Source organism: Thunnus maccoyii, chromosome 12 (assembly GCF_910596095.1).
Source record: "Thunnus maccoyii chromosome 12, fThuMac1.1, whole genome shotgun sequence".
In the NCBI taxonomy this organism is placed as follows: Eukaryota; Metazoa; Chordata; class Actinopteri; order Scombriformes; family Scombridae; genus Thunnus; species Thunnus maccoyii.
Genome location: NC_056544.1, coordinates 19872760 through 19900646, shown reverse-complemented (window position 1 = coordinate 19900646; position 27887 = coordinate 19872760). Strand labels below are relative to the sequence as shown.

The 27887-nt window shown below is 37.1% G+C and overlaps 1 protein-coding gene across 1 annotated transcript; it reads left to right on the top strand.

Moving 5' to 3' along the window:
* adcyap1r1a (adenylate cyclase activating polypeptide 1a (pituitary) receptor type I) lies at window positions 1-27872 on the top strand. The gene is made up of 15 exons (XM_042427463.1): window positions 1-154; window positions 3306-3537; window positions 8247-8343; window positions 11533-11643; window positions 11754-11854; window positions 11940-12037; window positions 12949-13081; window positions 14997-15150; window positions 16257-16317; window positions 17058-17127; window positions 17243-17334; window positions 18934-19017; window positions 20611-20740; window positions 22475-22516; window positions 23623-27872. The coding sequence occupies exons 2-15, from the start codon at window positions 3496-3498 to the stop codon at window positions 23824-23826; spliced, it is 1419 nt and encodes a 472-aa protein (XP_042283397.1). The 5' UTR covers window positions 1-154; window positions 3306-3495; the 3' UTR covers window positions 23827-27872.
* The last annotated feature ends 15 nt before the right edge of the window (window positions 27873-27887 follow it).

Genomic DNA, 27887 nt, shown 5'->3' with positions numbered 1-27887 from the left:
GTCGTTTTCAGGACGATAACTAATAACCGCGCACGTCTTAGGAGTAGAGACGACGAGGTATCAACCTGCACAATTCACAGCCAAACACCGCGGTTGTTCGTGAATACCGATGGCTTCATGTGTAGATATTTGCGCCTCTGAAAATTACGCATCGGTAAGTTCCTTTTGACTTGTTTTCAGCGACTGCTGCGCGTTTTTACTCACATCTTCATCTTTCAATGCGACTGATTAATTATGAAGGCCTTAATGGAATCCTATATATTTTAAAAACATGAATTCTTATTAAATATTAGGCAAGCTAGGAATAAATTGCGAGTGACAGTGTACAGTAGATAAGGGGGAGGTAGGCGCTTTTCTTGCTGATGTTTTCCATGTGCAAAGCGAAGGTCACCCACAATCATTGATGAATTAAACGTTTGCGAATGCGGAAAAGCGGGAATAAGGCTGGGCTAAATTAGCCTATTGATTCTGCACCACCAAGGGAACAATCATTTGTCAATGATTGATTGTAACTAAGACTGTTTTGCGTCTTTCATTTCCCTCCGATTTGCCCACAAACCGTTTTTGCAAGCTGCAATCTAAATAATAAGAAAATGCTCTTTAGCAGCAGAGATAAACTGTTGTTCCTATAATGTGAGCTATATACGGCCTGTATGATTATCACACAAGAACATTAACAAAGCTGCCAAGAACTAATTAATTTGAATGACTGCATTATTGCACATTGACAGACGTGCACAGTATCCATTTACAGCATTAACAGACTTGCATTTGGGTTAATTGGAAGCGTGTCTACTTAGCTACTAGGATCGTTTTAAACTGAAAATGAATAATGAATGCACCACGATGTTCAGAGGAATTCAACACACACGAGGAGGATGTTGATATGTTGAGACAGATGTTTGAATTCCCTTTTACAGAGATAAATCATTGAGGATGATGCACAGACTTGAAGCCATTCTCAGTGTTTCTCTCTGCTTTGCATCTGTATGCATATATACTCACAGTCTTCTGGTTGATTGACAACCTGCTGTAGGGATCCCAGTGCTATTTTAGTGGATGTGTTTCCCACTTTTCCTATCCAATGTTAGAGTTATTCTGTTTGTGGGTGTTCCTCACCAGTTGTTTTGTCTAACGGCCTTGTGAAAACTGTTCTGTTGTAAACAAATTACAATGATTGCATTCTGTAAACCCACACATTTAGTGTTTTGCCTCCTCTGTTTTCTAGGAAAGCTGACTAAACAGAAGTGGAATTTTCTCCTAATTCCTGAGGCTGTAAAGCCTGACAGAATTTCCAGTAACTCACACGTATCTCAGCAAAGCAAAAAGTCTCCTGCTCTCTTGCCCTCAGGGCAGTTTGATGTTTAGCCCTCTGTTGTTCCCTGCACGAGTCAGTGCTTCTTAATACCAAATAGCCATATGGATTTGTATTAAATACCAAGGGCTGGTTTTAACTTCGTTTGGAGCCTCCAGCAACATGGCTGCTGGCGACATTTTGGGTTAAAGAGAGGAAGACAAACTAATTGATTTCATGTCTGTCTCCGTCTGCCAGTTCAGTTCCTCTCCCTGTCTGTCTGTACTTCTGTCTGATTTTATGTTTTTCTGTTTGCATCCCAGTTGGTTTCAAACCCTGTTTGACACATGTTGTCCTCCTCTATATCTCTGGGTTTTTCCTCTGAGCACAGTCTGTCTTATTGCTTGATAAAGCATCCGAGAGATGCTTTAGGGGTAATTGGATTCAGTACTAGAGGGAAGGGACACAGCGGAATTTGTCTGTGTGTGTGCATGAATTAGCTGACAGAGAGGACGTGTGCGCTCTGCTGTCTCAGAGATTGTATGTGTGTGTGTTTCTGCTGGTGCTCGCCAGTCTGCTTTGTGTTTGCAGTGAATTGCTGTGTTTTCAGGAAGCTGTGTGGATGAGTAAGACATGAAAGAGGGTGAGTTGTTTTAAAGTCTGACCCGAGGCACATAAATTTTATAGTCTTAAGGGAAAATTTATGCGATCCTTCCAAATTTCTTGCCTTTGGTAATCAACTTGTCCTTCATAAATCCATGCCTTTTTGTTTCAAGTTGCTGCCTTAATTTAGAGTTTGGGTGATGACATATCTTTTGTGACATTTCTTTTGTGATCGTATATAACCTCAGTAAAAAATCAACAAATGTTGCCTCTGTGATTGGATCAAGGGGATTTTTATGAGTGTAGGATTCTGTGGGGACAAGATATGAAGTGATACATACCCACTGAAGGGGTGTGTGTTTGTTTATGTGTGTGATATCTGAGTAGGTTGAAAGTTAAGCCATAACTTACAGTATATATATCAGTTTAAAATGACTAAAACTTGAGCATTTTTGTACAAAAAACTGACATTGTAATGAAACTTGAATCTTTTTTAAAAAAAAATACAGGTTCTGGTTGAAGACAAGGCAGTGAAAATATGTTTTTTCTAGGGTTGCAATGGTTATTTATTATTATTTTATTGGTTTTCATGAGCGATTATTCTGCTGATTATTTTCTCAATCCATTGTTTGGTTTGTAAAATGTCAGAAAATAGTGAAAAATACAATTTCCTGATTGCTTGTTTTGTCTAACACTTCAAAACCTAAAGATATGAGAAAAAGAAAAGCAGAAAATCCTCTGATGTTTAAATGATTCTTCTATTATCAAAATGGTTGCTGACTATTTTTGTTGTTGTTGTTGTTGTTGAATGACTAATCAATTAATAAAGCAATCATCTCAGATCAAGTTTTTTAATGGTTGTGGATTCTTTTTCAAGGTTAAACACAATCAGCCTGTGTGACACAATAAAATCAGATTTATTTCTGTACAGATAAAGTATAATACATTAGAATTAACTTATTGAATATTGAATTGTATATGGTAGATTATCAAGAAATGAATTATCATATCCAAGGACTCTCCTTTTTACCTTCTGGCAAAAAACTTATGTGAAAGACGCTGAAGATGTTCATTCCAGAAGAAAATATGAAACACTGTTTAGAAACACCTACAGTACTCTTACATAAAACCATGGTTGTGTAAAGCAAAACACCCTTTATGAAAAGAGGCTTTGCTTTAAAATATGTATCCGATATATAGATAAATTTATGTATTCTGAATAGCTTTTCCATGTAGCTTACCATTTTGGTAAGATTTTATGTTTCAGCTACTGTAGAAGACAGTATTTAGTCCTACTTTCAGTCTGCAGTAGAACAACATAATAGAGTAATCCAGTGGGCAACACATCCTCATATTGTTTTTGTTTGTTCTCATTCAGACTCTTTTTCCTCTGTGTGTTGTATTTCAGAGCCCTTGATGCTGAAGTGTGGTGAAGTCGAGGGGAGCAGTTTCAGTGCATCCCAGTGAACACACCCACCCACCCACACACACACACACACACACACACACACACACACACACACACACACACACACACACACACACACACACACATATACACAACAAGCCTTTTGGATACAAGCACTTCACAGGAGACAATGAGAGGCTTCCTGCTGACTGCAATCTTTCTGCTGCCCTTGGTGAGTAGTTTGTGTGCATGCATCTACGGTGTGCACATGTGTAGGTGTGTGTGTGTGTTTGTTTGGGGGGGGATACAGCAATGTATAGCCATTTATCAATATATAACAGTGTCAGCTTCTTCTCTGGTTTATTTTCATACGTGCATTTTGAGGAGTGCTGGGAGGATAGGAATCACCACATGACACATCAGCACATCAGCATACGTTGCAGATCCTGGATCAGCTCTGCGTTGAGGTCACTGGCCGCATTTTAGAGCCATAACAGATGGCCTGGCTGAACGGAGAGCTGCCTATCCATCTGCTCTGACTCACTTTTATTATTGGTCTCATTGAAATAAAAAGCAGAATAGTTGTGCAAGATGTGTGGGAGGAATTATATCCAGTGCCCCGATGCGGCACAGCAGCAGTTCTCATGGTTAAACCACACAGATAAGGAAATTGTTTTTTATGTTAGAATATATGTAAGATTAGCACGAGTATCATCTTTTACCCATTCTCCTTTTGATATATTTCTTTTTCTTCCTCAAATCTACCAGTTGATTATGATTGCTGGGGGGAGTGAAATGCATTCACAATGCGACCTTGCTGTCACAAACATCTTCTCTATGCTTTATGTTAACACTGCCCCTCTAACATCTAACACACATGAAGTGTTTCTCCAGCTGACCTTCAGCTGGCTGATGTGGCAGATACATCTGTTGTGATGTACTTATTGTGTGTCAAATGGATCTGGACGGTGTGCCAGTAGTGGGAGTTATCTGGCCCTCGAAAATAGCCTTGGGGAGAGGAACAGGGTCCTGCAGCTTCAAAATGGACAGCTTATCTGGACAGATATCTGTTTTTAGTAGAGGAGGAGAGAGATTTAAAAGCTACAGTAGATGAGTGACTGAAAGCAGAAAACAAGAAGCACACTTTTAAAAAAAGATCATTGATCTGTTCTCTGATGTGCAATGATGTCATGATGTCTGTCCCAGGTTAGAGTTTTGTATCTACTGATAGTTCCAATAATAAGATTTACGAGTACCATTGCACCAATAAAGCTCAAGAAATTTCTTAGCCAGTAATGTGCAAATTTGTTGCTAGGAAACATCTGTAGCACTGTCAATCAAAAGCAATCAACTAAGTTAACAGGAAGTCACTGTATCATCACAAGCTTTTGCACAATTGAAGACTGCCATGCTAGCAGCTCTGTGAGGCTGTGCTAGCAGTGCTTTAAGCTAAACGCTAACATCAGCTTGCTGATGTTTTAGCAGGTCTATGTTAACCATATTCATCATCATAGTTTAGCATGCTAACATTTGCTAATTAACACACCAAATACAGTACAGCTGGAAGGTATTTGGTAAGTTTGAGCTCATGGTGGCGCTAGAGGAAAGGACAGAGGATTAGCAAAGTCAGTAGGATACCACCCCTGGGTGCTGTGTATGTCTTCACAAAATTTCATGTCAATCCATCCAACACTTCGCTAGTATGGTTAAAAATAAGTACTTTATTAAACTTGACTGCCAATCCTTTGTAAAGTATTTCTCTATATGTATACATGGCCAAATGAAGTGTTTCAGGGTTAGTAGTATCCATAAAGTTTAGCATGACATTTTCTAATTTGAGGTGTATTATTTTTGTGAGATGTAGCAGTTTACATTGTTATTAAGCAGTATTTTGATAGATTTTATTTATTGATTGTTTTGTAAGGGACCGTGTACAGTATGAAACATAAATGTTACCATGATTTGATGTACTGTACCACAATTTGTTTAATTTATTTTAGTTTAGTTTCATCTGCAGTCCCTTGGCAGGTCACAATTAAAACACATGCACATTAACAAAAACAAAGTATGAAACAAAAAACCAACAGGACACGTAATACACAGTTACAAACAGCAGCACATTACACACACCCAAAATGTCGTGTTATTTATTTTACTCTTCAACCTGTACGGGTCATATATTAGCTTAGCTTTCACTTCCGTCAGGTTACACCTGGCAGTTTGTAGGTATTAGCTGCGTCAGCTAAGAACAACAGCACACACACTTGAGCTTGCTCTTGTCATGGAAAAATTGTCTTTATCACTCAAGAAAACACACAGACCCAACGAGCATTGTCAGTTGAAGTGGTGTAACCAAAAATACAATCAAAAATATGATGCATTATATCTCTGGAGAGAGAAACATACCCAATGTCATTTGCTAAGATCACCGTCTCTCTCTGCCGAGTGAGAACACAGTCAGATCTTAAATACCCTCGAACAAAAGCAAGACTATTTGCAGTCGACCCTAGAGGTCAGTATACAAGTTTTGAAATATAACAAAGGTCAGAGTTAAAGAGAGTAAATAGTAATTGTAACTATATTAAAATTAAAAACAGCAACACACATATATCCTGCCTGCTATCCAGGATTCCATATAAATACATTATTGAATAGCACATTTTATACTGCCATCTTACAGGCCTGTCTGCACTCATGCCAAACAGATATTAGTCATTTGCATCCAATTATTTCTCATTTCTGGGAAGGCTTGTATACAGCATGTGCTGGCTCCTAGCTGGTTACCTGCTGCTTAGCAACATGGATGCCTGCTACAGGTATAAAGAGAGGTCATTCTAACAATGCCAGTGTCAGTTTCATTATCAAAACGCTATCGTAGATCATAAAAAAATGAGGCATTTCATGTCCTTTTATTTTTTATTTTTGTTCAGCTGGCCTGATGAGGCACCGTTTCTTGGTGTATTATCTGAAAATATAGCCTTATGGCAACAGACTAAAAAAAAAAAAGATACAAACCCAAGCCAGATAGCTCTAATGATGTTTCACATAATTCATGCAGTGGTTTCAAATTCATCCCACGTGCAGCAGTGTGATAAAGAGAGGAAGTGAATCCGAGGACATCTTCACAGTCAGTTGATGCCCTATCTTATCTAGGCAGCGAGGCCTGAAGTGAATTCATATTGGAGGGCAGAGAGATAGAGTGATGAGTCAGCCATGGCTCAGAGGGCTGGGACATATTACACCTATCATTTCACAGTGAGAGTTAAGGATGGGGGGTGCAAGCAGGGTGCAAAACAGAGATTGGCCTTAACAGAATGAGAGGGGGAGTTATTGAGAAGACATGCAGTAACTCCACTAACTCTGAGTAAATAGTTTCCCTGACCGCACCTTCAAGCAGGCAATACCTACTTTCCACCTGCTCCTGTGACAGTTGCGGGTATTGGAGCATCTTTACTCTCCATAACGTGGTGTATTTGCAGTTAAAGCAGGATATGGGGGGAAAGGGTAAAATTTCAAGAGGTATTTATTAAAACACACATCTCTGTCTTATGATCTCCTCCACCAAAAAAAGTTAAGAGCAGTTTGACATGATGGATGGTGTTAAAGTGGATAGTCACACCAAATCAGATGTGATTGTGTACGCCGCCAAGTTCAAGATGAGTCATCAAAAAAGATTAACGTTCACATGCATCTAAATACTCAAAAAGACCTTTTTGGCAAATTTGACATATGCCAAGAGGTAGCAGAACAATTAATGCATGGACAATGAAAAGCTACCTGGAACGTGTAATTTTTAATTTCATTGTGCATTAATTGATATTTTGGGCGACTTTGGGGCAACACAACAACCTGTAAACACAACATTGACATATCATCACCTTATAAAGTAGTTGGTGAACGTGCTACTGTAGCAAACAGTTGCTTATTTTCACATCCAGCAGACACAAAGCAACATTAGTGTAGCATCCATTTGGAGTCATGTTTCTCTCCACAAGGTGAATATAAGTCCAATATTTACTCTGCTTTTAGCTCTGTCAACTCCTGAGGGAAATATCTGGCTCATCATGCGCTAAATGCTTGACTATGTTCACCAGCTAATTGCTAACTTTGCTGCTGCTGTTTGGTGCTGGGTAGGTGTATCAGTGCAGTGGGTTTATCAGAGCTTTTTCACTGAAAAGTGCTGCCTGTATTTCTCTATCATTAAATATCTGTGACAAAATTAAAAAAATATATCATACTTATAAATTCATGAGAGTTTTACACTCAAAAACTCACCTTGTCTGTGTCCAAAATAACAATGTTTTTTGAGTGTCCGAATACTGAGTGGGGAATTTTTGATCTATAGGCCAGAGTACCCTCAAAAATTGCAATAATGGAACAAAAAAAAGTTAGTTCATGTGCACTAATAATCCCACATACAATGGGTTGCATTTCATAGATGTGAAAATGACCATTTTGCAACAATAATCCTGTCAGTGATGACAGGATGATTGTCCAAAATCTCAATTTACTAGAGTTAACTGACTGAATGTCTAATATATATTATAGGGAGTGATTTTGGACACAACCAAGGTCTGCTCCATAAGAAGTATCTGCAAGTGGTTTGATGAGTTTGACTGACAGTGCATCTCCCTGGCAACAGAGGCTTTCTGACTCCTCTGGTTGGTCCATGTAAACACCTGACATCACCTTTTTCCAACACAGCTCTGCCCACTTAAATGTGGTGAGAAGAGCACAAGCAAAAACACATGAACAAATACAAAAAAACTTCTCATGTCAAAATAATAATATAATAATAATAATATTTTAACCTTGGCAGTTAATACTGTATTCATGTCGGATCCCCTCAGCTATAACAAGAAGCTGATTAAAAAACGCAGATTCTCAATGGTGCAGTGTTTCAGTCAATATTTAGTGTGTCATTGTGTGTGTTTCCTCCAGGTGGCCTCGGAGTCCGGTCACTGTGTAATCAAGCGGGAGCATGAGAAATGCATGGAGATGATCTCGCTGTACAGCCCCAGTGAGGAGCCTACTGATGGTAAGTGAGGATGTGTCCGAGAGTATGGGCATGCATGTGTTCTTGTGTGTGTTCTCACATTCCTTCTGTGTGCATAATTTGGCATGAAGTCACCTGTATTTTATGGTTCTGCCTTTGATTAAACTGTTTACTTCTTTGGTGACTCAGAAGGCACAAGACTGTTGGCAAATGAGGGCCACTCATCTCTTAAAAATGATAAAAAGCCAACCTTGCTTTTATTCTTGTCGATCAGGCATTTTTCAGTTTATCAGGTCCTAGAAGGCCAGGTAAGGATGAAAGATGAGCTTTATATCACGTTCATATCATCCCGAAAGGCCACTATAAACAACCATCCTACATAACAACCATCCGCTGATATACAGTTCTCAAATCAAATGTCTTGTGCAATGTCATGCTGAGCTACTTTCACATTTTCCCCACAAGTACTTCATCTAAAAACACAGGAAACTTTGTATGTGAATCCTGGAAGCAATTATTTTCTTGGCTATGAACTGTGGTTTTCATTAGCAACTGCTGCAGGCCTCCCACTGTTTGAAACTTGCCCAACAGACTGCAATTCCCAGATTGCACTGTGACTCATGGCCTCACTGACAGCCACTGGCTCCTTGAAAAAAACATGAAACATAAAAGATTTAGAGTGTAAGATAACAAGTTTAAAGAGAGAGAGACGTCGTGAGTTCAGCTCATTTTTCATCTGTGTATTTTAAAGGTCAGCCCTGCAGTCTTCCTGCATGCTACACAGCCAGCCGCATGTTATTTTAAAGTGTTTTTATCTACTTTTTTTTTTTGCATTTTTATATCTTTATTTTTCATAAAGTCTCATGCCCTGAGGTGGGTTAGAGTGGAGGTATAAATAACTCACATGCCTAATTCATTCTCACTTAACAGCATTTATAGTTAAAAGTAAGATCCTCTTGTTATTTCATTCCCTTATTCTTCTGTGACATGGGCAGTTTGTTTATTTTTGTGTTCAAGTATCCATCTCAGACCTTATAACCACACATGTTGGTCCGCCGTGACCTTTTAACTGAACCCTGTCTCCTCCTGTCGCTTTAAAAGGAACTATGTTGTGTTTCTGCTGACAGCAAATCGTTGGTGAGGAAATAAAACGCCCGGTTTGCAGAAATCTGACTGGGTGGGAGAGAGAAAGCAAAAAAGGGTGAAAAAGACAAATGAGAACAGGGAAACAATATGTATGAGGAAATAAATAGATAGGTGGGATCTGTTTTTTATCTCTTTCTTTTTTCTGATTTATCAAAATCTATTCTTAAAAGCAAATTTTTTGATCTATTTGTTATCATATTTTTAACTGTGGTACTCTGAACTCAGATTAGTCTGCAGGCTGTATGAAATTGCTACGTAATGATTTGCTGTCTGGTGCTGTAATCACCATCCAGCTGAATTTAGCCAGTACGCAATGTATAACAGATCTAAAATGGCCTGCAAAATGTCTGTTATTTCAGAACTAAATTATCCAAGCTAAATGAGAACATTTGTGACATTTGTAGTTGGATTTTGGTACCTTCGTAAATATGAGTGTCACACTACAGAAAAGGACACTTCATTACCCTTCAGAGTGTCTTAAATTTAGCTGAATCAATTATAATTATGATTACGATTGACTATTTTGAACAGATGTGATTTTTCAAGCAAAAAAACAGAAAACATTCCAGCTTCTATAATGTGACAATTTACTGCTTTTCTTTCTCTTTTATATCATTGTTGCTCGGACAAAACCTGCAATTCGATGATGTCACCTTGGTCTTTTTTTCACTTCTTTCTGATATTTTTGTACACCAAATGTTCAAACAATTAAATAAGAAAATAATCTTCAGATTAATAAGTAACAATAACAATCATTAGTTTCATCTGATTTTTAATTTTACACCTTATTTGTCTTGTGTAGATGTTTACAAGATATTCTCACAAAAGACATATATCACATCCAGAGACAGATCTTTTCAGGAACGTTATGACATATTCTTCTTCTCAGACCGATGTTTAAAGTTTAACAAAAAATATGAATGAATGCTCTATGCATACGGTTGTTTGGGAGAAAAGAGCTCTGAACTTCTGATCAGTATTCTGCGACAGTTGCACATCATGACTCAGAATACAAAAAGAAATCTCAGTCAGTCCTTCAATCAGATCAGCTTTAATGAGAAAGAATTTCTGTCCATCTTGAGAATCCATCCGCCTGTGATTGTGTGTTATTTTTGTACATGTACTGTCTACTGTGAATGTGTAGTATGTGTGTAGAGTGTATGCTGTATCTTTGCAGCCCACTGAAGATTCAGCATACTGTGGGATCTTGTGTGAGATAGCCAGTGATGCAGACAGAGTGCTTTATTAAGCCAGTTACCTCCGTAGCTCAGTGCGGCTCATTTGGCTCAGATTTGCCCTTTAAAAGGTAATTGGCTTCGTGTCCGGCTCACCAGACAGAACCAAAACAGATTAGAGAGCCGAGCAGAATAGAGAAAGGTCTGCAAACACACAAACACACACATGCATGTCTAGAAACACATACACAGACGCACCCATGAGCAAATGCACACTCAAAATACATGCGAGTGAACACACATACAATCAGACTTTTACCTGCCTCTGCAGCACTATAAAATCACCTGAGCATAAAGGCAAAGGACATGGAAGCAGAAAGAAATGAAGACAGAGAAATTAAAGATTGTGATAGCTGTGCAGAAAATAAAGGGTGAGAGATTTATTGTAAGAGTCAGATCAACAGTCAGAACAAAAACAATTGGACTGGGTTCTATTGTTTAAGTAAAATTTAGTTTCAGCCTGTTTTGGGATACCAGATGGTTGTTTTTAAGTAGTGAATTTAAGTAAGAAGGAGATGTCCACCACATCGTCAGAGGGAATTACACTCTCGGAGGAGAACAAAGGTTGTTGTAAAGTATCAACACATAATACCTAAAATATAGTGTTAAATGGATTTGAGTGAGATAGGTCAACAGAGTGAGTTTTGTTTCCATGTTAGCAATAGTTTTGTTCCTGTGAGTGTCATGAAAATGTCAGATATCTTTGCAAATGAAACTCTATTATCTCCAATTCAATTACCTTAAATCCATTCCAGATTCATTTACTCAGAGACGTAACAGCAGAAAAGCTGAATAGGAACTTAATACTAACCAACACATGTTTCTGTTTCTCTTGTCCTCTGCTGCTCAGTGTGTCCGTGGATGTGGGACAACCTGACTTGCTGGCAGGAGGCCAAGATCGGTGAGGTTGTGGTGGTCAATTGTGGAGAGTTCTTCCATGACTTCATCAGCCCCGAGGATGGTCAGTGGAACCAAAAGACTAACTGTGTTTTGAACTTATTTGTATTACAAAAATATATCTATTCAGGTTACCTTTGCCCATCGCAGTTCAAGCATATTTGTTGCTTATAGAAATGGGGAAGGTGAGTCGCAACTGTACGGAAAAGGGCTGGTCTGACCCTTTCCCTCACTATGCGGACGTCTGCTTCTTCTATGACAACACCACCAAACCCGTACGGCTTCTTTCACCTCATCTAAAGTTTCACACATTTATCACAGACCCGCATGCTGTTAATACATTCTCTGTTTCATCGGCAGGACACTTTCTACCCATCAGTTAAGGCCTTGTACACAGTCGGCTACAGCACATCGCTTGTGTCTCTGACTACAGCCATGGTCATCCTCTGCAGATTTAGGTGAGTTTCACAATGAGACCTCCAAAAGACAGGTTTCTCAAAAATGAGATATAGTACATATATTTAGGTGTTTTTTCAGCTTGTTCTGAAAAATGTCTTTAACCCTTCAAGTCCTGTTGGCAAAAACTCAAAATCATATCCAGCCGATGGAAATAAGAATGAAAAAGTGTCAAAATCCATGAAATTTGTTTGCTTGTTTTACCCTATCAATACATTTTTCAAATAATTTAAAATTGCATAAAACTTTTTTTGTTTTGTTTTTTGTCACAGACATGCCAAATTATGGCATTGCTGAGTAGCCTAACTTATTCTATAATAGCAATGTACTCTGTGGCACTTTTAATGATGCCAGCCAAAAGCAACTGAGAAGTTATTTTTTGCATTTCTACATGACATGGCATTAAGTTTTGTGAAAAATTACTTGCAATATTACCTTTCCCATTAATGGACATCTCTACCAGTTAGTTGAGCAAAATTGTTAAACAAAATTATTACTAATAATTATTTAGAGCGGTTTCATTTACATAACTCTGTTCAGTAAGCCAACTGAACTAAACTAAACCAAACCAAAAGAATATATAATTATTTATGAAAACTTCACCATAAACTGGCTACATACTATTTTCTGTTGCTAACTAGACAGAAGCTACTTGAAAAGATTTTGAAAACTGCTCTGCATCCAACCAAATGCTATAAATGTCTCAATCAAACTGACTTAAGTACAACAAATTTCTCAAGATATCGCAACTGAAAATGTGCTCTAATAAACCAGTAAAAGGCTAGCTAAGATAAAAACCCAAGCAAACACAGCCAGGGATTCAAAAGGGTAAACACAAAAAATGTTGTCATTATCAAACAAGATAAAAACAAACAAGTTAGGATGGTATACATTTTCTCTCTCTTCTATCCAGGAAGCTCCACTGTACCAGGAACTTCATTCACATGAACTTGTTTGTGTCCTTCATCCTGAGAGCCATCTCGGTCTTCATCAAGGACGGCGTGCTGTACGCCCAGGAGGACAGCGACCACTGCTTCGTACACACAGTCAGTAACTACTTCATATACCGTTACTGCAGTAGCCCTAATACAATATATACACTAATACAATATTATCTGTGGCTGGTAAATTACTTCCTCATATGGTTTTTATCAGCAAGATAGAAAACAGCCATGTCTGCATGTTGGGTTATTAATGAATAAATGAATAGGTCATTTTCAATTCATAAGGCTAATTGTTTAATTAATTTAAATTTGAAGCACTTAATTGCACATCGAGGCCTTTACTATTCTAAATGGTCCGTATTTGGACAAATTAATGCTGGCATGTTTTGAGTTGCTATAAGAAGTGTGGAGAGTATTGGAAGATTCTTGAAAACACTCTTGCTTCCATAAAGCGTTATTAAAGGGTTAAGTCAAAGAAAGCATGTCTGTAAAATATGATCATGTTTGTTTTGTATGAGATATAAAGAGAGCTTGAAGCGCTTCTCCTTTAGTCTTTCCTGTTTGATATGCACCTTTGAAGGAACTTCAATCACATGCAAATTTTACAAAAAGCAAACATGCTATTAGATGACTAATACTCGCTGATTACCAATGCAGAACAAGCTCTTAGGGTTTGTCTGGTAACAACACATTGCTCACTGTTGTTAAGCAGGCATGATAAATAAACCTAATTAGGTACGCTAATGGCTTCAGCAAGGCCAGTGGAAATCTTCTAGTCCTATTAACATATCAATGGTTACTTTGCCCTTTTTTCAAAACCCTCTGCTTTCCCGCTGTCGCCATGGCAATCACAGGTCACCATCATGGCACCGTGGTAGAAGGAATCAGATCAGTGCTGTAATTGGTTGACCCCACTCCAAATATGGACTCTTTCATTAACATGATGTCACCAGATTACAGCCCACCTGACATGTAGGGGACGTGTTGTTCCTGCTGGCTGTGAAATTTTAGAGACACACTTTGCATTTTCATTCATTGTCTCATGATACATTTTTAGAGTAATTGCAGTATGGTGCACTGTGTTGCAACCCTGTCACCCCAGTGACAACAATCTCTGTTTACACTGTGATTTACAGGAGTAAGGACATTTGTCAGTCTGACATTTATTGTCTTGAGCTTTTAAAGGAGAGACTGACTGTTAAGCATGGATTTTCCATTTGGAAGCGGCAACAAAATGCTGGTGTATTTTTCTGTGGAGAAAAAACAAGAAAGCTTATGTCCCTTACTACTTACAAGTCATTTTTAAATTTGCTAAAAAAATTTGAAGGTCTAATAAATCACTGATGGTGTCTTTAATAATTCTTGTCAGTTGTTTATGATGATATTGTTGCAGAATTGACACTGCCTTCTAAGTGAGATAATTAAAAAAATCTTTAAATATACTTTAAATACCCTAAAAGGATTCTCCAATGTAAGTGTGGCTCTGTCTATTTCTTGAAAATGCCCACTTAAGCTATAGAGTCCAAACATATAGTTGCATGTGTTTCATTAAAACATCATAGTCCATGTTCTTCATTTCAACAGTTTACTGAAAAACATTCTTCTTCAATACAAAAATGAAACATGGTTGCAAAAACACATGAAACATGTTACAAAAAGCGCAATAAATATGTTCAGCACCATAAACACAGTCATTGACGAGTGTCTCTCCACGCTTCATAGCTTCAAATAAGTTAACAAACACAAACAGCTTGTTTTTAACATTTTAACCAATCACAAACCAGAGCTGATTGTAGTCATTACTGATCCTAATTAAGCATACTGCAAGGAAACTATAGAACTGACTATCCTTTGCAAATGAATACAGCAAAATACAAATTATTTGCAAATATTTCTCTATTGTATATATGGCTCTAACATCCAACATCAGCAGTACAGATGTGAAATCATTGATAAAATAGATTTTCTTCTGCCTTCTGCTGGACTAATGCAACTCTCTGTGTGTCTCCCTGTGCAGGTGGCGTGTAAAGCAGTAATGGTTTTCTTCCATTACTGTGTCATGTCCAACTATTTCTGGCTGTTTATTGAAGGTCTGTATCTCTTCACTCTGCTGGTGGAGACTTTCTTTCCTGAAAGACGTTACTTCTACTGGTACACCATCGTAGGATGGGGTAAGTGTCCGTTCCTGAGTGGTTATCATCAATGGTGGAAAACAGCAACTTCTTTAATTACTGTTCATCACTGTGAATTTTCAGATTTATGCCATATTTGTAATTTTCAAATTTTCTTGTACCCTTCTTTGGGTAAATTAAAATTTAGATTCAATTTAAGATTTTTACGGAAATACAGAGAGAGCAATGGGGTGCATTATTCCCATTCCCTATACATTGTGGTTTTGTCACATAATATGAACTAAAAACCAACAAAGCCCAATTTTGACAACATTGGAGGGCTCATTGAAGCATTTTTTCACAAACATTTATTTATTTTCCAAGGCAAATAAATATAAACTAAGGCTTTGATAAGATTTTAGTCAGACTTAATCTTAAGCTAAAAGATCCCCACCACACATAAGACATATTAAAAAACTCTGCTTGGACTAACAGTTTCTGTTTAATATGTTTTTGCCACACAAAATAAGTAAAATTATACTGCTTCTCCCACATTGAAAAACTCCAGTACAAAAATGCGAATATTTTTCATTTTTAAAGTTTAACTGCTGTCTCCAACTTCACTTTAAAGTCCATTCTGAGTGGATGTACACTGGAGGCTTCAAGTTTCCACATCACACCTGTGTAAACTGCATACTGGACCATGATTGGTTTCCAAGCTAGTTGTTATGTCACTGATTGCACAGTACGTGCACTTCTTAAACTCTGTTTTTGGTGAGCACAGAAAAACTTTCCTCCTTCTGCAGATGAATGTGAAAACAGCCTTCTAGTGTCAAACTCCGCACATACATCATTCTGCACAGTGAAACTCAAACATCCAAGTGAAGGAAGAAGAAGAAAAACATGTTTTTTTGAGTAGAAGGGAGCTTTAATGAAATACAGCTGAAACAACAATGCCATCTTGAGACAAACATTTTTGTCATCCTCCTATAGATGAATACAGTGCAAACAGGGTTACAACCAATAAAACATAAATCTGTTGTTTCAGTACATTGCAATTTTCCAAAAGCATGATTGGACAGATGAACACTGCAATCACTGAATACTATATCAGATTTTCATGATTAAAAATGGACTATATGTGTTAATACTCACTGTTTTTACAGGAACTCCCACCATTTGTGTCACTGTGTGGGCAGTTCTGAGGCTCCACTTTCATGACACTGGGTACGTCCCAACGCCTCTTCGAACATCAGCTAAGGCACTATCACCACACATGGCATATAGCACTGGAGAACATAACAGAGCAGAGAAGCAGGGGCCTTTAGGATGCTGAGACTAAATGTTGCATTGAGATAATTTCTTGCATAACTATCTTATCTGCATCTTTGCAACTAAACCAATTAAGATATGTAATTGCAAAAAACTGGGGGGGGATACATGAGACCCATGAACAAAATAACTGCGATTTCTGTTGGCATCACCAAATACACTAATTCTATTATACTGATAATGTTTTTAGAATAATTGAATAAATGCAGCCAGGTCAAAAATTCATGTATGCATGCATGTGATAAGATGCATTGTATAGAACATAAGATAATTGTTCTAATGGGTTCAAGTAGTCATTTAACAAAGTCTTCTTTCCTTCATCTTTCACAAGTTTTTAAATATTTCCTCTACACAACACAGGATGTCAGAAGACAAACACCATTTAGAAGTTTTAGACTTATACACTGAAGTATTATATTCATATTTCAAAGTAGGTTTAATAATTAATTTTTCATTCTCAAATATTAGGACCTGCTTCAATTTTAAATCCTCTGCTCCCTTCTGATTTTGCCTTTTCACTCTGCAAATGACCCCATGATTGACACACTGTAAGGTGCTACGTGTTACAGAGTGTCCAGAGAAAGTGAAGCATGTTGAATGATTATCTAAAATGCACCGTTCTCCTCTTACACCAGATGCTGGGATACAAATGAGAACACTGCCCTCTGGTGGGTGATCAAAGGACCAGTTGTGGCCTCCATAATGGTACGACAGATGCTGTGGATTAATTTTGACACATGCTAGGCCTTTGCTTGCTTGACTGGAGCGTAACTTCTGACAAGGCTTTGAGATTTAGTGTATTTTTTCTTTCCTTCCTCAGATCAATTTTGTCCTGTTCATTGGGATTATCATTATCCTGGTCCAGAAGCTGCAGTCACCTGATATCGGAGGGAATGAATCAAGCATTTACCTGTAAGTTACATTCATCACATTTACTGAAACTCCAGTCTAAACTGTGTTTGGAGAATTTCATACCTTGATTTTGAGATTTCTGGTAGACTGTGCACAACTCTGCAGCTTAAAGAAATGTTATTTACATTTGCTTAAAGGATAAGACTGGTGATGTTATATATTCTTATCTTATTATTCCCATTAAAAGACCAAAATCAACAATGAATTGATCCTACTGACAAGAATTGTCTTAAAGCCTGATATAGATTATTCCTGTGTGCCATAAACTTCCATTGTTGTGCAAAAACGATTAAAAACATGTTTGACATTAGAGCTGCAATGAGCAGTCAATTAATCTATTAGTTGATCGACAAAAAATCAATTGGCAATTATATTGATAATTGAAAAATCTTTTCAGTCATTTTTTAAGTAATAAATGACAAATATTTTCTGTTTTCAGAAATGTGATTATTTAATGACTTTCTTTGTCATGAAGTGAATATTTTTAGGTTTTCGACTGTTGGTTGGACAAAATAAGACATTTAAAGACGTAACTTTTGACTCAGGGAAGTTATAATAGGCATTTTACACCATTTTCTATCATTTTATGGACAAAATGATTAATTGATTAATTGAGAAAATCAGCAGATGAATAGAAACAATCATTAGATGTAGCCCTAGTTGACGTGTTCTATTATTGAACTAAACATGGGCACAATATTTTACATAGTCAATCCCATTCACAAAATCCTACTGCCGTAAATAGTCTCTAGAGCACCAAATGTGTATTAATCTGCTGCTGAAAATTGTCCCCAGAAAATGCACAACTTAGCCTTATTTGACTACTGTTTGCTAAAAACTACAGTGCCCAGCTGTTTTAGGAAATTACAAAGCCCTTTTTAAAAAAAAAACATATAAAGAAATATGTATTTGTCACTTGTTTTTAAAGATCTACATCTGCAGTAGGGATGAATGGGCTTCGGGCTGAAAGCCACAGACAGGACAGGGAAAGCACTGTGAGATGAACTAACTTACTGTTTGTTTGGTCTTTTCCTGGGATTTGATGACAATAAAAAAATAGAACAACTCCAGCCTTTTTTCTTTAATCAGACACCACATGATACCCTGGATACAAGATAAAATTGTGCCTTCTTGGCTAACTCTGGCCTATTTTACTTGACATTTTACTTTTTTTCCCTGTAGATCAGAGGGAATTGTCTGCTTTCCAACACTACAACATTTTCAAGAGGACCCACACATTTATAAATGGATTGTACTGAAGCCGTAACAGTTTTATATCCAAATTTTTATCCTTACACCACTGATGTGTCTTCTCCTCCTAGAAACTTTTTCAGAACATGATAATTTGTCGTACCTGTTGGCAGAAAGCTTGAGTCTCATTATGGAGTTGTACTGTAGCCAGACATCACTCCTGTTCAGCTCCCACAGGATACTGTCTTTGGAGGCCCTGCAGATAATGCCATTCTCATCTGTTGCTTAAACCTGTGGATGTGTGACCAAGTGTGAAGGTGTGTGTGTGTGCGCTGTGTGAGACTGCGTGTCTGTGTCCCTAAAGACATTGTCTTTGTTGTATTGTTGTGTTGTCTTTGTGCTGTGTAGCAGCTGTGCTCAGAAATGCTTCAGTGAGCCCACACAGGCTGTTCAGCATTCGTGCAGGATGTCAGAGTTATCCACCATCACACTGTAAGTGTGTGTGTGTGTGTGTGTGCGTGTGTGTGTGTGTGTGTGTGTGTCTGCAGACACACGTGTTTGTGTGTGTCTGCTCGTGTCAACCGCATGTGTGTATGTGTGTGTGTGTGTTTTACACCAGGGGTTCTTAAAGTTTTTTTAATGTTCTGGACTCCAAAATGCATTCACACACACACACACACACACACACACACACACACACACACACACACAGTTTCTTTTTTTAATGTAGATTTTTCAATTTGATTTGGATCAGATTTATTTTTAGTGCTGGTGGAGAGACGGCAACACAAAATGTTACGTCTACTTTGTGAACACAGTATTTTTAAAATGTTTTTGTACATTTTCTCACATCACAATGAAAGAGTTCAGAGTACAAGCACTTTGTTTTGTTCCTTAAGGACCCCTGGGGGTCACTGAACTGCATTATAAAAACAACCGTCTTCCTCATTTGTTTCTTCCATTATTTTAAGGTGTCATTTGTTGTGCGTTCTTTGTGTATTTCCATTTCTCACATAGTAATGAATGTAATGTTTTACTCTTTGTGACCACATGGATATATCATACATGTCAACAGTTATGTGTTTCTCATGAAGTCTCAGTCTCAGTCTTGTGATGATTTTCACAGATAAATCCATCAATACAGTAAAAAACTCACTCACTCTTAAAGGAAAACGATGAGGTTGGTGTGACTCTATATTTTTCTTATTGTCAACAAATCCAGTGAAAACACCAAAACCAACAATACTTTCTGACTTCTCCACCTTGTCTGTGCTACACATCCCCAAACCCATCTGCTCTTACTAAAGATGTGAATATTTAAAAATGGATCATAAATGTATAGTGTTATCTTTTAAAAAGGCTATGTAATTTCCTAGCGCAGCTGGGCACTATAGTTTTTAGCAAATGTTTCTCATTTAGGGATAAGTAGTGCATTTCATGGGGACCATTTTCAGCCAAGGATTAAAATACATTTGTAGTTTATAGCAAATGTTACTCAAACAGGAGTAAATTGTGCATTTTGGGGGACTATTTTATTAATACACATTTGATGCTTTAACAATTATTTATTTACATTTAGTATATTGTATTATTTAGTATTTACGGCAGCAGGATGGTGTGTATGTGTATGTGGGATTGACACAAAATAAACTGTAACAGCCATGTTAATCGTAATGAAGGAACATGTCACTCACCTTTTTGAGGAACAAGCTACATCAGCTTCTGGTCACACGGTCTATACTTGTTAGCAGGATCACTTCATTGTTGGTTTTGGTTTTTTCATGTTATTTGTTGACAATGAGCAAGACACAGAATATCACCACCAGTACAATATTAAGGTAGAAACATTTATTTTTCAATTTGTGGCTTGATTAAAAAATTTAACCTGTGTGTAAAACGACTAGGTCATAACAGTAGGCAGAAAACGTGTCATAATATCATATCAGTAGCTCTGTTCTTGCATCACATCCGGCTGACCAGCACCACTGAAACATGATCACATCAGAATGACTTTGATTTGTGTTTCACGTGCACTTCAATCTAATTAAACTGTGTGTTTGCGTGTGTGTGTGTGTGTGTGTGTAGGCGTCTGGCGCGCTCCACCCTCCTGCTCATCCCCCTGTTTGGTATTCACTACACCGTGTTCGCCTTCTCACCTGAAGATGTCAGCAAAAGGGAGAGACTGGTCTTTGAGCTGGGACTTGGATCCTTCCAGGTACGCTTTTTACAGCTCCTCGGACGTCCGGTTTCAGTTAAAGAGAAATACCAGATGATGAATGAGAGAGCATAGCGGGATAATAAATCATCTGAGTATACAGATACAAAGAGTCTGCTTAAAAGAGTGCTGGTGATATTCAGACCTTGTCTTCTGCCCTCATAATGTGTGTAGGTGTTCAGTTATGCAGCAACACTTCCAATAAAGGTTGAGGAGAGCAGTCGGCCTTTGAAGCTTTTATTGACTAACAAGAGTTAGTCATTAAAAGGTATTATAAAATTAATAAGTACAGTATCAACTTCAAATCCCCAGAGGAAGTACAACACAGTAATTAATCTTGCGAACATACACATACTGAAGACCAAAATCAATCACTCATTCACTCATCCACAACTTCCTTTAAAACAGACACACAATAATTTATAGTTTTTTTATGTTGCACCAAGGATTTTTTAAATTTTTTGATAATTTTTATCTCATGATCTAATATTGACAGCTGGCGCCTTGCGTGGCATGACAGTAGACTGGATGAGCTGCAGTTAGGGACCGTCTCCAAGGTGCATGCGAACGGGCCAAAGGAGCTTTTCATATTTTTGTTGATTGCTTTTTTTTTTCGTCTACATCTTCCTCATGGATTGGAGTGAAAATTTCCCATAAACCTCAATCCAAGAAGCCATTATTGGAAGTTTTCTCTTTATCAAGATTTTCCAGCCAGTCTCAGCAATGAGTGCCGATCCCCACCTAGTTTGGACTCATGCTGTTCTGCCAAACTCACTGTGCTCTTAAGCAGTCAGCTCCCCCTGCTGACCACAGGGTGCCTCTGTGCCTCAGCTGTTTCAAACCCTCCCTCCAGCCTTTGGGCCACGCCTCCTCATTTACATACAGCTTGAAAAGCCAAAAGGAAAATGGAAAAGATGAAATTTATAATGGCGAATGTCATATACTAAATGGTAAAGTGCAAACGCAAAAAAATTAATTTAGTTTTTTTCTGTTTAAGCTTTTAATTGAAGTGTTTCCATTTAAACTTTTCCATTTCCCATTTTGAGTTTCATATTTGATATTTCCCTTTTCTTATTTCCATTGCCATTTTCAATTTCATCTTTACAATTTAAGCTTTCGGTTTGAGCATTTCCAATTAAGTTTTTGCATTTTAAATTTCACTTTTTTCATTGTCACTTTACATTTTCAAATTATCATCATCTTGACTTTTAATTTTAATTAAGACCAAAAATATCCTCCATATGCACCATCTAAATCTTTTACCAAGCAGTTTTATGCAACAGCTTAATTCATTAATTCATACAGTAGGTCTGCAATGGATAAGAACATCCTTCTACTAGTTTAAAACTCAAATTTTTGAATATTTTAATAAATAAAATATTTGGACCACAGGAAATGATAAATATCTTTATAGGAAACTACAAACTGTTAAAAAGCAGAGAATGAGCGCTCCATATTCTTTCACAGAGACCGTTCACAGATTGGTAGACATGACATGTAGTTTACTGATGACACAGTATAATTCCTGGTCACTGAAGTTGTAATTTTACCTCTTTAAGCCTTTCAGAGCTCTCTGCACACAACAATTTGTATCACAGGGTTTAATAGTGATGATTGAACATTTTACCAGTTTGTCACTTCTTTTTTTTTTTCTTTTTTTTTTTGTATTTCTGTGGTCCATCTCAAGCTGCTCTTCTCTCTTCTCTTATTTGTTGTCTCCATTCTCCTCCTCAGGGCTTTGTGGTTGCTGTCCTCTACTGTTTCCTCAATGGAGAGGTAAGCTTTTGTCCCTCTTCATAAACACATTCACTTTTTATTCTTGATATCTTGATCAACATCTTATTATGTGACACAGATTAATACCAGAAATACTCTAAGTGCTATTTTTTATCATAGCATATTTTTCATATTTAGTTTCTAAATATTATAACCTCCCACTATTTACAGTTTATAAACACACAGAAACACTTAAACAATTAGAATTTCTCCTATTAAACATCTGTAAGTAGTGAATAAAAACATTTAATAAATGTTTGATAGCACAGCTATAATCATATTTAATTGTTTATACTTGCACACATGAACAAATCTATACAGTGTGTTACAGTAAAACATTTTTATACAGATTGGTTTAAAACAGTTTATGAAAGCAAAACTCATGAAAACACATTGATTTTGAAGATTCATTCTCGAACTTATTGTTTGTCTCAGTTGTCATGGGGAGTGAAGAAAATGCATTTGTAAATAAACAAATACTTAATGAATAAATATAAAAACACATAATCTAATAAGTCACTTCATTAATAAATACAATAAAAGTATAATTTACATAATTTATGTAATGAATATATCACAGCTGTGCTATATTATATTGTCAGTTATTCACTCATTATTTATACATCACTTACAGATGATGAGGGGTGAGGGGTTATGACATAAGACACATCAAAAGTAGATTTTCTCTCAAAAAACAAACAAACAAATAACTCTACAAAAATGTAGAGTTATTTCACTTATTTTCTGATCTCTGTATTTGGCTTTTTTTTTTTTGTTGCTTTTTCTTGTGTTATTGATCAATGTAATTTTAAATAGTTGTTTGTGGACCCCAGGAAGACCAGCGACTACTTTGTGGAAGCTAATGGGGACCCAAATAAAGAATAGTTGTTGACAAATACAATAATTAACACCTAAAAATGTCCTTATATCTGCTAACAACTACACTGTCATTTTAAAATGATTTATATGCTGCTTGTCAATGTGAAATGTGGAACAGAGGATAAAATAAAGTGTAACCCACAAAACTGAAGTGTACTGTACCTTTTCGATGAGCTGGTACAGCTTAAAGTACATTAAAAATGACCTTGTGAAGTTTCTCCCTGAAGGTGCAGTCAGAGATCAAGAGGAAATGGCGCAGCTGGACGGTGAACCGGTACTTTGCTGTGGACCTGAAGCAGCAGAGGCACCCTTCGTTGGCCAGCAGTGGAGTGAACGGCGGGACTCAGCTGTCCATCCTCAGCAAGAGCAGCTCCCAGATACGCATGTCCAGCCCTCTGGCGGAGAACGCCAACATCAGCCTCCCCACCTGAGCGCCTGATTGGCCGGAGACGACTTCAAGGTGCCATTCCTCTTAAATACATCCAGACCAACCAGAACAGACCAAAGTGGCCCCTCACACCTCTTATATTTTGTAGTTTGGCCTTTAGAAAATGAGGTATTTCTAAAAGCATTTACTGAAGATAGTTTGTTCATTAGAAGTGCAGAGCTGTCTTTCATACTGAAGAATTTGATCCATTTTTGAGATTAATTTAATTTATTTGACTATTTTAGTGCTATGGTTGACTCTGTAGGTTATTATCAATGATGCACTTAAATTTTAACAGACAGCTCAAATCACTTTGTCAGTTTAAATATTTTAAAAAAGAAATATTACAGATTTTCTTCCTGCCAATGTTTTTTTTTTTTTACCCCATTTAATTGTTTTATTTATGAGTAAGCTGCTACCAAACTACAGCAGTGCTGAAGGTTGTAAAAAAACAAAAAAATCAATAGTTAAACATCAAACGTAGGGGTCATATTTGGCTGTTGGTGTGTAAAGTAAATGTGCTTCAAAGTGCCATACAGGTTGTCTGAATGGATCTGATCTCATAACAGTCCAAAGGTAAATATCAACCAAACCTTCGCCTTGCTCGTACAATTCATTGTTTAAAACATTGTTTAAATGTTTCATCTTAAAGTCGACATTTTTCTACAATCAGCCGTAAAGTACAGAGTATGTCAAAAGATATATTTAAAAAAAACAAACAAAAACAACTCATGGACTTTGTAAATAGTTAGTTTTCAGTGTCTATATCAGAGTTTCTTTCTTTTCTTAATTTATTGTTTTGGCATAACGCAGTATTGTAATGACCTTTTCAAAAAAAGGAACTGGAGCCCAAATCTGTAGACTTCATCCCATAACCTGAAGACCCAGAATATCAGCACGATTTACTCTGAACTATTTCTTTGTATTAAATTTTAAAAAAAACATATATAACTCTAGAGGATATGACGGTACTTGAGGGAATACAGAAAGTCATTCAGATAAAAAAACTGATTTATCCTCACAAACAGTGCACTACAGTAGTTTCCTCCAGTTGGTTTCCCTACACAGACTTGTAAGTTATGTTTTTGCAGACTGTGATCAAACACAGCACATGTGCCATTTAGTGGACGCTTTTATCCAAAGCTCCTCACAGTGTCATGAGTTCATATGTACAGTATTTTACTGTAAGCAAACCCTCAACATGCTCTCAGAAGTAATAGGACTCTTTTATCGTTCCATACTGAATCTGCTTTTCATCTGAAGTTGGAAATTTTGAAATGAATCATCTCCTACACTCACATCCCCAAGTGCCTAGTCAGTCACAAATAGCTATCATTTTTATTTACAATGAACAGATAACATAAATGGGTAGTTTGAGTCATTTCCTGCAAAGAATGTACAGAGTTGTGTGTTTTACTGTGGTTGTTATGCTGCTTTTTTTCATTGTGAACTACAAAAAAAGAAAATATTTTGCTCATTTACTGTAAAAATTCTTTTTTTCTCTCTCTTTTTAACGTGAAAAGAGTCCTGCTAAGCATATTTCTTTTTAAATTATGACATGTTTGTCAAGACTTAAGTAACGGTTCCTCCATAATCGCTGCTGTTTTTATTTAGACTTTCGGTTGCAACTATCATCTATTCAAGATAATTGCAAGTCCACTTCAATTCAGCACGAATGTGAGACATGTCAATGGCTACAGAACAGATACATGTTGTTACAGACAACACAAAACACTTTAATGTGACAGCTCTTGACAATCGCAGAGTGTTGCTCATTTTCTCTTTTTCTGTTTTTTTTGTTTGTGCACAAACAAGCTAACAAACAATAATCGTTTAATAAGATGAAATGTGAAATGACGTGTATAAAGGAGGATTTATCCACAATATTTACTCCAGATATTTATTTTTTGTACTGTTTGTCATCCGAGTGGATTAAAAGAATGTAGTATCTTTAAACAATGAATATTGCTGAACAGATAAGGATGTATATTTATTTTCCATAAACCAGTGCCATGTGAAATGACTCCATGTATACATGCTTTCCTGTTTGTAACATGGCTGTATGACTGATGTGTGATTTCATTACATTGACTGATGTTGACTTCTTGGTCTAAGTGCCATAAACGTAGTGCCATAAAGTTGTAACATTTCTGATTTTAAAGAAAACAAAAACAAACACCTGAAATTACTTTCCAAAGCTACCGTCTATAAAGTATATTGAAAACATAGATTTTACCTCTAAAAGAGCAAGATAAACAGTCACACTAATGAGAAGACGCCCATATTTGATGCACCTGCTTGGCTGCTTTTGGGGAAAAAACAGTGAATGAGAGTAAGAAAAGATAGTGTCAAGGGAGCTAGAGCCAGAGGGAGATAATAAAAAGATTAAATAATTTAATTAGGAAGTTTTAGGTTTTTTTGAAAGGTGCAACAACTGCGACAGATAAAACACAAAGTGTGTATGAGGGTGTGATTAAAACCACTCTGCTGCTGCTTACGTGTTCTATCACCAGCCGTCACTCTGAGTCTGAATCGGCTCAGATGGAAACGACCATGTCTCAAAGCTGTTACTGTCTGTGAAAAAAAAAAAAAAAAAAAAACTTAAAAAAGGGTGTAGAGCACTCCTTACTGACCGTGTCTGTGCTGTATATTTGTTTACCACAAGGTGGCAGCCAAGTTTTAGAGTTTTAGTTGATAGTTCTGTAGAGAGGGGGAAGTTTTACTGGCATTGATTTGTTCTTCTTCGAGCTTTGTATTTTGGGTTTAGGATGATTTAGGTGTAGAGTGGGACATTGGAGCACTTCTCTGCCAAATGGTTAACACTGTACACTTCTATTTTTTTCGACTTTTCTTTACATGAATCAGCAAAAAGGTCTAAAAGTTAGATTTTCTAAATAAGGCTTGATGTGCAAAAAAAAAAATCTTAAAAGTTAATGATTTTGTTATTGTCCTAAATGTCCTTCCTGTAAACTGTGAACTGTCTGAGTTTCAGAACATTTACTGTGAGTCGTGAGGAAGAATTTGAGGGCAATTTTTAGCACTATAACAAAATCAGGAGGTGTAACATTTAGCTTCATTTGGCTGACCACACTTCCGTTCATACACACCTCTTCTAACGGTTAGTTCAGCATTACGGTAACACATTAATCTTTGTATATGTGTCAAAGAAAAGCCTTTGACATATTTTCCTAAAACAGTTGACATTTTGGGAAATATTCTTATTTGCTTCCTTGCTGAGTATTAGATGAGAAGATCGATACTTCTCACGTCTGTGCAGTAAAGCTAACAGGCTGCCTCAGCTTCATATTTACTGTGCAAACTTCACAGCAGTATCAATTCTCTTATCTGATTCAGCTAGAAAGCGAATGAAGGTTTTTTTTCCAAAACGTCAAACTATTCTTTTAAATGTAACTATTCTCTGTGTGGCAAATCTCTGTGTTTAGATGCCGCTCTTTTCTTTGGCAGTTGTGCCTGTTAAGCTGGTTTTATTAAGTGTTGAGTGTGTGCGTGTGAGTTCTACTGATTGCCAATGAATTTTTGAATGTACCGTTGTTGCTCAGCTGCTCTTAAATGTCGCCTGCTATTAATTGCCATGGTGTACAAATGATGTCTTTTCTTGATTATATATACAGTATACTGTATATGTATATTTTTGGCACACAGGTGGACCTCTTGATGAAGACCTGTAATGTTTGTGACCGTGTTTTGTACGTTTATGTTTATGTACCTGTTTTTCAGAGTGTGAATGTGTATTTCTGTGGAGAGGCACACACATCTGTGCGTGTGTGTGTGTGTGTGTGTGTGTGTGTGTGTGTGTGTGTGTGTGTGTGTGTGTGTGTGTGTATGTGTGTGAGTGCGAGTGTGAGTATGTTTGAAAGTTGGAGAGAGTGTATTCTGTATGCATGTGTATGTAATGACAAGCATTCATGAGGATATAAGTAACTTAAATGTTGAAACAAATATCTATGAATCTTCATCCAGCTTATGTTCTACCTGTGACAGTGGGTCATGTGTTCTGGTGTCCGACATTCATGTCCAAGGTTGTGTAAATTTGACTGCAAAATA

What these genes read in the sequence shown, in the direction of transcription:
- adcyap1r1a (XM_042427463.1), top strand. Translation starts at nt 3,496, where the DNA reads ATGAGAGGCTTCCTGCTGACTGCAATCTTTCTGCTGCCCTTG. An exon ending in CTTCATCAGCCCCGAGGATG is followed by an intron (nt 11,644 to 11,753) that starts GTCAGTGGAACC and finishes TGTTGCTTATAG; the next exon opens with AAATGGGGAAGGTGAGTCGC. An exon ending in ATGACAACACCACCAAACCC is followed by an intron (nt 11,855 to 11,939) that starts GTACGGCTTCTT and finishes TTTCATCGGCAG; the next exon opens with GACACTTTCTACCCATCAGT.